At 25.3% G+C, this 9705-nt stretch overlaps 1 protein-coding gene across 3 annotated transcripts; it reads left to right on the forward strand.

Annotated features, from left to right (window-relative positions):
• Positions 1-1033: 1033 nt before the first annotated feature.
• Positions 1034-7951, forward strand: AP-1sigma (AP-1 complex subunit sigma-2). 3 transcript variants are annotated; one of them, XM_011649839.3, is made up of 5 exons: positions 1034-1353; positions 1436-1614; positions 2016-2124; positions 2215-2352; positions 5142-5644. In XM_011649839.3, the coding sequence occupies exons 1-5, from the start codon at positions 1351-1353 to the stop codon at positions 5184-5186; spliced, it is 474 nt and encodes a 157-aa protein (XP_011648141.1). In that variant the 5' UTR covers positions 1034-1350; the 3' UTR covers positions 5187-5644. The 3 variants fall into 3 exon arrangements, with proteins under 3 accessions (XP_011648141.1, XP_011648139.1, XP_011648140.1); XM_011649837.3 differs by lacking the exon at positions 5142-5644 and adding an exon at positions 7871-7951 and having other exon boundaries at positions 1037-1353; XM_011649838.3 differs by lacking the exon at positions 5142-5644 and adding an exon at positions 6229-6949 and having other exon boundaries at positions 1043-1353.
• The last annotated feature ends 1754 nt before the right edge of the window (positions 7952-9705 follow it).

The raw sequence follows: 9705 nt of genomic DNA on the forward strand, positions 1-9705 counted from the left end.
CTTCTTACACTATGCTTATTTTCGTGTATTGTAATTGCTCGTGATAAACGAAGTTTTTATGGACTGCGTTCCGATAATCACTGCCAGTACTGAAAATATATAGTTCATGTCACGTATATTATATATTTTCAGTACTGGTGAGAGATATACTTTCAGGGGATCAATCATGTAATTTTACGTGAAATTTTTCACTTTTCATTTTTCACACCTTGACATTTCATGTGAAACTTTTCACGTACAGCGATTATGTATGTAACTTGGATGCGTGGAAAATGAAATCATGAAACAGTTTTCATAGATTTTATAGCTAATGAAAATTATTTTATTAGTACAGTATTATATACATCTTTTAATAACCAATTGTATATGTACTACGTACACTTAATCCTAACGCAGCCCTAATCTTCTCTAATTTCGAAGCATATTTATTAATTCCCTAGATTTCCATCTTTCCGCCACCAAGGTACATGGCGAAAAAGTTCATGTGAAAAATTTCACATTTTCACGTTTGAAAGAGTTACATGATCCCGCAAAATCGTACATGATCATAAGTTTCACGTGAACTTACGATTATGTACGATTTTGCGGGATCATGTAACTCTTTCAAACGTGAAAATGTGAAATTTTTCACATGAACTTTTTCGCCATGTACCTTGGTGGCGGAAAGATGGAAATCTAGGGAATTAATAAATATGCTTCGAAATTAGAGAAGATTAGGGCTGCGTTAGTGTCGGTCCACAATAAGTATTTAATCTTTAAGTCGTAAGAAATTGACCAATCATAGTCGATTATTCTTTTCATATTCGATTATAATTGGTCAATTTCTTACTTCTTAAAGCTTAAATCACCTATTGTGGACCGACACTTAGGATTAAGTGTACGTAGTACATATACAATTGGTTATTAAAAGATGTATATAATACTGTACTAATAAAATAATTTTCATTAGCTATAAAATCTATGAAAACTATGTTTCATGATTTCACTTTCCACACATCCAAGCTACATAATCGCTGTACGTGAAAAGTTTCCTGGCCCTGGACGGGATTCTGTACTCACTTACCGACAACTATCGATATTGTTAACTAATGACAGCCAATGACGGCCGCGCTTTTTTCCAAGATCGTCCTTGCCATTGGCTGTCGTTATTTAACGATACCGACGGTTGTCGGCGGACATGTACAGAATTCGGCTCTGAAGAATATTGGAACGTTGCTATAGTTCGATGATTTATGCTGGCGTGTATGATTGTGCGGATGTCGTCGATTGTTATCTAATTTCGTGTAGTGTGAGAGTAATCGTGAAAGGTAAATAATTGTGCGATACGAGAGATAGCAAAATCGAAACAATATGGTGAGTTTTTTTAGCTATGCTACAGATCAAGAATATAATAAGAAAATCATCGCAAATGATTTACATTATATTTCTTTTGCAGATGCAATTTATGCTACTGTTTAGCCGTCAAGGGAAACTTCGTCTACAGAAGTGGTATGTTGCACATCCCGATAAATTGAAAAAGAAAATCACCCGCGAGCTGATCACCACGATACTTGCGCGAAAACCAAAAATGTCGAGTTTCTTAGAATGGAAGGATGTTAAAGTTGTTTATAAAAGGTACACAACTAATAATAAGTTTATTGATGTTTATTTTTTATCAATATCTATTAATTTTAACTTCTATTTAGTTTACTTTTGCTTTTTCTAATTCTTAGAACTAAAAAAAGCTAGAAAGTAAGTAAGTTAAATCGAGATTAAAGTTAATTTATGTTAGTAGAAAAGGAGAAAAGAGTTCAACCAACTTTGATTGAACATATACAAATAAAGTTGTTAATCATTTAATTTATTAATGTGGAAAAAATATAATTCATATAGTTTGAATTTTTGTTTTGAGCAATTTTGCTAAATTATCAACTAATCAGACTTTAATCAAACTTGCTCCAATTTATAATTTCGTGTTCTATAATATAATTGCTTTTTTTTTGTCTGGGAGAACAGCTTTGAGTTTATATTTGCAGATATGCAAGCTTATATTTTTGCTGTGCAATTGAACAGAATGACAATGAATTGCTGACATTGGAAATTATACATCGATATGTTGAGTTATTGGATAAGTATTTTGGCAGTGTGAGTATTATTGAAATATAATAAATTTAAAATGCACTAAAATGTTCTTTATTATTCAATTGTTAAAACATTAATAATATATGTTATTAGGTATGCGAATTGGATATAATTTTTAATTTCGAAAAGGCATACTTTATCCTAGATGAGCTACTTGTTGGTGGGGAAATTCAAGAAACTAGCAAAAAAAATGTATTGAAAGCCATCGCTGCCCAGGACTTGTTACAGGAGGTTAGTTACGGGGATGTACCCCTTGAATTGTAACATGTTTTCATTTATTAATAGCACACAAAGGTTGTATACATGTTTTGTTTTATAGACAATTTTGTCTGTAAAAGAGATTTTTAGATCGTTTTATCTTGCTATTAGGTTAAATTCTTTACACTTTACAGATATTTTTAGATTGTTTTATCTTTGTTATTATATAAAATTTTTTATACTTAACATATATTTAAAAAGCCATCTAGCAAAACTATATCTATGGATAGAAAGTACAAATAAAATATATTTGCATAATATTTAATCCATATTTACTAATATGTTAAAACGATCTATACTAGCTATTACTCCTTCTCTTCTCGCTAGTCATGCGTTGTTTTGATTAAACAATCATGGCGATGCAAGATTTAAACACGTTAAAATCTATCTAACTAGGTAGAAATTATGCAGTCGAATTATTTTTAGTTTTCAGATTTAATTCTTTGTAATTTAATTAATAATTTATTATTTTAATGATTATTTTTTATAGAAATAAGCTTGTGAAGTATATCAGTGATTTTTTTTCAATATAATTGAATTTTTTCATATGTAAAAATGCATTTAATATCTAGTATGATAGATTTCTGAAAATGGATACTTACAAGACATGCATGAAGGCATTTAAAAATATTAATAATTGCCTCTGTATATGAAACAATTCGAATTGTTTCTAGCTTTAATATTGTCTGTCTTCTTGCATAACTATAATATTGTACATATTATATATATCTATAGATGTATGAGCTTTCTTTTTTGTTGACAATTCTGTGTTATTTTAATATTTGATGTTGCACGATGTGATTGAACAATATTTAGCTTTTGCATTTACGTTGATACTGTTTCGTGTGTGCGTGTGTGTGTATATATATATATATATATATATATATATATCCTAATGTTTATGATTTATAGTACATTTACAAGTTATTTCACACGTGCTGTCTTATATATAATCATACCGAATATGACAGAACTAGTTGACTCTCAGTGCCTTGTACATTATATCTTTGTATGTCAATTGTTATAAATATTGTAAATCATAGAGAAAAATTTCAAAATTAATAGCTTTTTTTATATCAAGTTTCTGATCTCTCTTCTATCTGTTAAGTGCCTCTATTATAAATACAACATTTAATTATTCTACATATTCCAACTGTCTTATTTTTCTTTTTAAGCATGAATATTGTCTGTATTGTAATATATGATATAATAGAGAAAATTGTAAAATAACAAGTATTATAAATATTAAAAATATTGAATGTTTTTATAGGCAATTCTGCGTGCGTAAATGCTTGTATATGCTTCTCGTTTAAACTTTATAAATGAGCTTGTATAGTACTTTATTGTTAACATTGCCATTGTTCCATTGTTATTGACAGCATTAAGTATCTATGCAGCAATTGTATATTCTGCAATTTATATTACTAAAAGATATTTTTTGAAATTTATATTATTTTTTTTATAAATATATAAGAGAGAGAAATAGTGAGCACATCAAGATTTTTGAGATTTTAATTATAACTTAAAATGAGGAAAAAATATAAAAGAAAGTATTCTTAATATTTGTGAAAGAACATTTTTATCGAACTTAAAGTATTTTATATTATATATATATATATATATACACAATGCAAAAAGTTAATATAATTAATTTTAGTTATTTAAAAGAGAGATGATATTAAATTTTTTCAACCTATGTTCTATGAAACTATTTTGTATATATATTTTGTTTCCTCATATATTAATGATCTTCAAATCTTATTCAGAAATGTTAAATTACATTAAACTATTGCAGAAGAAATTGATGCAAATATATAAAATGAGGATTAAAATAAAGATAATTTAAAAAATATAGATATTATTAGAAGTTTTTAAATAGATAATAATGAGTGAGAAATTTTCACTATTGTTTCTTTCATTCTGCTATTGATTAATTCAAATAATTAAAGTATATAGTGCATTAATATTATGTATTGCTCTTAGAATTGTATATATGCTATTCAAATGATTTGCTAAGAATAACATGGAATATCATCATTCATTCTAGTCTATTATTTGCTTTTTCAAATAAAAAATTATTTTATGACAAGTAGACATAGTAAATATAATGTCTTACATAAACTTTTCTAATATGAGAAAATATATGATTTATGATAGAATTTATAAATATCAATTTGGGAAAAATTATTGAATTAAAGAAAATTTTTTCTATGTAATATATTACATATATATTATTTATAACAAACATTATAATAAACAATAACAAACGTTATTAAGAATTTAATACACTACTACGATACTTTTGTCTTGTATCTAAGGACATATATTCATATTAATTATCAATAGATTACAACAAAAAGTATTATTTATGCTTATAAAGTTAGTATATGATATTAGTAATATGAATATTAAATCTGGATAACTAATTAAGAAATAGCAATTAAATGAAATTGCTATATTAATAATATTTATCACAAATATTTATGAAAGAAATCAAGAAATGTAATCTAAACTATAATCTATAATCATCATCTTTTTTATAACATACTTTCTATGGGAAAGATGAGAGATAAGATGCTCATAATATAGTGCATAATATTGCATAAGTTAATTTCAGTGTCTAAATTACGTTTTTGAATTATTTAATTGACATACATATTGGTTTAAAATAAATTATATGCATGTGATGTTAACAGAATGAAACATTTTAAAACAAAACAAAGAAATATTACTAATAATTAGATTGTGGATTTGCTTATCAGTTTGCTCGAATATTGACGGCAACCGTTAATCCAACGAAGATATAGAAGCAGAAAGTATAAAAAAATTAGATGTGGTAAAAAAAAATAGATGTGGTAACGAAAATATTGCTAAGAATAATAACTGTCATCGAAAATCGAGTTAAATTAGAAGAGTTAATCTGTGTGAATTGCTATTAACTATCATGTGATTATGTTTATCAAATTCATACAAAGCATGGCACCAATGCAATAATTTATGCACTTGTATCTTTCTTAATAAAGATAAGAAACATGTTAACATATTATTGCCATATTAATATCTATATAAACTTAATATTCAAATTTAGATTAATGATTACTCTATAGATTATGATAATGAAACAGGACTAAAATTAGAATAAACTGGAATGTTGAATAAATTAGAATAAACTAGAAGTGTATTACTATGTATGTGTCGTCGTTTATAAATAGAATGTTGACATGTGTATATGTATGCCTTCAAAATAAATATTTTTCAACAATTATATTCATTTTATAACATTTATCTCATATGTTTTGTTTTCTAAGTAATATATCACTTTATTTTTACGAAAATATCGCATTCTAGTTTTATGCAATTTTATTAGAATTTTTATCAACTATATTATATAGGATCAATCAAAAGCATAGTAGAACATTCTTCAAAATATTAATTGTTGGAAAAAATGTTACAAATAAAAGTTGTAAAATTTGAAGTTATTATAATTAATAAAATAAATTCTTAAATTTAATGAAAATTAGCGACTTGTGATATTTACATTTATCAAAAAAATTATTTTATGTATAATTAAAAACTATTTTATGTATAATTTTCTTATTACTGATTATTATTATTATGAAATATTATTTTTATTACAATTTTGAAGTTTAGAAAAATATTGTAAAATAATTTTATCATAATTTAGAAAGAATATTATGGAATTTTATGTGTAGATAATTGATATAATATTTTAAATGTCGATAATATATTGTGCAATGTCATATCATATGTGTGTTAAGTCCATGATAGATAGGGACAAAGTAGAAGTTTAGCGAAGACTAGTTAGTTTTTCTTTGTTTGTTGTGGAAGGACGAAGCTGTGGAAGGTGCTCTGCGGGAGATAGGGCTTTTATAGGTACCCTATTGTTTGCATGAGCTTCACGGACAGAATATCGACCCACACGATCGACCGAAAAATCCGAAAAGGCTTACCTGCTCTGCATGATGCCATTACAACTCTACTATATAGATACATAAATTTTCAAGTCAACGTTACTAGTCATATACGAGACATTTGAGGCATTGTACATTTTCTTTCTTTTATGATGAAAACTTTTCACATTTTTTTTTAATTTTTAGTAAAAATATCAAAATAATCTAATATATTGTCAAAGTGTATTTAAATTAAATAAATTGTTTATTTAAATTAAATAAATAAGTTTTCTTATCAGAAGATTTGAAAAACATCCATAAAAATTGTTATATAATCTATTTTTTTATTTTTTTTTTATTTGAAAATTTATTGGATGGGAATTTTTAATTTTTTTAATTTACTGACGGCTTTCAATAATCGCAGTTAAGAAAAAAAATGTACGATCCTACATTGTCTGTGTATGTTAATATATTTTTATATAAAAAAAAAATCTCTTGCACATAGAACAAATTATGTTATTAACCAAAGGCTGAATCACGGTTTTTAAATCTTAATTATAACTTTTAATGTACGTATTAACGAGTAAGTGATATATATAGTTACCTTACGTACTTTAATCTTCAATTATGGCAATAAAATTACCTGTATCTGTAAGTTATTTCTATGAAAGTGTTGTCTATGTATTACTGAAAAACGTCAGTATTAATAATGCGATTATTACATAGAACGTATATTCCTTACGCATCTATGTATCTATTTAAAAGAAAAAAAGGATTTTATCTTAATCATATAAATAATTTAGAATTTATCTCTTTATACTCTTTATAAACAATATTATATATATATATATATATATATATATATATATATATATATACGTATATATTATATAAATATCGTCAATTTTTAATGTCATTATACATTAAGTGTACTAGTAATAAATATATATAGTACGAAATCTTTATATTGTAATTAAAAATTAGCGCGCATAATACCTTTTCGATATTCGCCTACGTTACATCAGTTACATAAGTCTCAGATGAAAATGGCACGCATTCAAGTTCATTGAAAATTATTTTATTAATGAATAATATAAGAGATTTCTAAAGATAGCAAAATAATATGTTAGCTGGATATTTCTTATAAGTTATCACGCGTTGTGTGTGTGTGAGCATATTGACCCGGATCGCATTCTTATTTCATCTAAAAGATTTTTTTTAGAATTTTTATAATTCAATACACGTGCATGTAAGCACAACAAACAAGCAATTTTTATTGGCGCTTAAGATTTTTATCAAGATAATATATAAACATGCGCTTTGTGTATAAATAAATAAAAGTTACTCGGTTATATGAAAAGGGTTCAGTTCACCATTTGAAGCTGCATCAAGAAGGAAATTTTATTATGAAGTAGGTACGTGTACGCTTATATATACATACATATAATATATATCTTCATTCTATTTTTCGTAATGTGTTTATAAAGTGCAGCGTCAAAGTAATTGACCCCTGTTCATATTGTTGTAAGGCATTCCAAGTATGGTATCGATAAACTTGTCCTCTTATATATATGTTGCAGGAGGAGACTCCTCAAGGATTCTTCGAAGATCATGGATTGGGATAATATTCTTTAAAACAATACACATACTTATTTGTAAGTTTACATTCCTATAATTATGTTTTATCATTCCATATTTTTATTTAATGCAACCTCCATGTCGTGAATCCTAAAAAAGAATGTATAAGAATATTTTGGATGTAATAATTGTTAAATTTATTTTAATGTAAAAAAAAAATAGGAATGAAAGATTTTACATTTTTTCTTTAGCTTTGAATAAAATTTACTCGTACATTTTTTTTAAGTACTAATCGCATTTACATTAATTTTATCGAATCAATAATAGATAGAAAATGACAATGGCAATCGGATGTATTTTGATATGCGTAAACATGTTATTTCTTTGATTTATATTTTATTTTATTTAAAGCCATGCAATTAAAAAATTGATTGTTCTGTTTAATTAACGAGGAAATGATAGAATGTTTAAAAATTGTTAAACAAAATAAATGTATAATTTCATACTTCTTATATATTGTGTAAAACCAAGAAAAACATTTTTTAAATTTTAATTTAAAACTGTTTCTTTTATGTGACGAAAGATAATATTACGAAAATCCTATTTATGTAATAATACAAAATATATTATGGTTGGATGAAATTACAGATCTATAAAATTAGCGACTATAAAATGTAATATTCCCATCAAGAACATAAATTATTTATACACAATCATTCATTATGATGTTTCAATCATATATGATGTATTATTAATTAAATATATATTTTGTATTACATAATATCATTAATTGAAATTCCAGATCTTTTTCTGAATATAGAACTACAATAAATGTTTGCACATTTTCAATTATTGTTAGAAAAGAAGTTACAATAAGAATATTATCTGATTGGAATATTAAAAAGTATAACATAGACTGCGTCAGAGAGAAAAATTGTAGAATCGATAGTAAATATGTATTCTTTGAGGAATTTGATGGCCAAAATCATTCATTAGTAAATGTTAAAGTTGATCAGATTTAATTTGTCATTGATTAAAAAATAACATTAAAATGTAGTTTGTGATATAATTATCTGAATTTATTTCATATAAAGATTTAACAACAAGATCCTGTTTGTCAAGAAATTGACTGTTTCTCGCTGTTGTTTGTTAACATGTACTCGGCTTGTACCAATGTATTGTTTAACATTAAAATGTTATATTAATGCATGTTTGCCAAATATGAACTGTATACACCGATTAGAATAGTTATCGGAGAATCTTGTAAGTTGTTGAGACTCTTGATTTATCGAATGAGAAGGTATCCAGTTACTTGATGTTTCATTACAAAAAAAAAGGAAAAGAAGAACATATAAAAGGCTACATCTTTACTATCGACTACTGTTTCTTTAGATGAATCCAGAATAGTTAGGAAGTATTAGTATTTTTTAGCATAATTATAAAAGTGTAATTTATTTTTAACTCTTAACTGATATAACAAAATTTATATTTTAAGAAATTGTCTCTTTACTTTTTGCATATTTTTACTTTCATTAACTTTTCCATTTATATCATTAGACAGAGAGATCGTAAATAAAATGAAAAACAGTTCAAATACAAAATGCTAGATATATTTGAATACAAATATTATTATATATTATATTTAATTTTGAATCCATTGCACGCATTTTTGTTCCATACGTATCGTTTTGCTATTACTTACAAAAATTATTATATTATTTATTCTTTACTTCATTCTTATTTGTTATTATTTTGTATAATATATTTATATATAATTTGCAATTTAAGTATTATACAGATTTTTTAATAAACATATATTTAATATTTCGAAAACTTT

This window comes from Pogonomyrmex barbatus, unplaced genomic scaffold (assembly GCF_055798465.1).
Source record: "Pogonomyrmex barbatus isolate J1 unplaced genomic scaffold, ASM5579846v1 scaffold23, whole genome shotgun sequence".
Taxonomy (NCBI): domain Eukaryota; kingdom Metazoa; phylum Arthropoda; class Insecta; order Hymenoptera; family Formicidae; genus Pogonomyrmex; species Pogonomyrmex barbatus.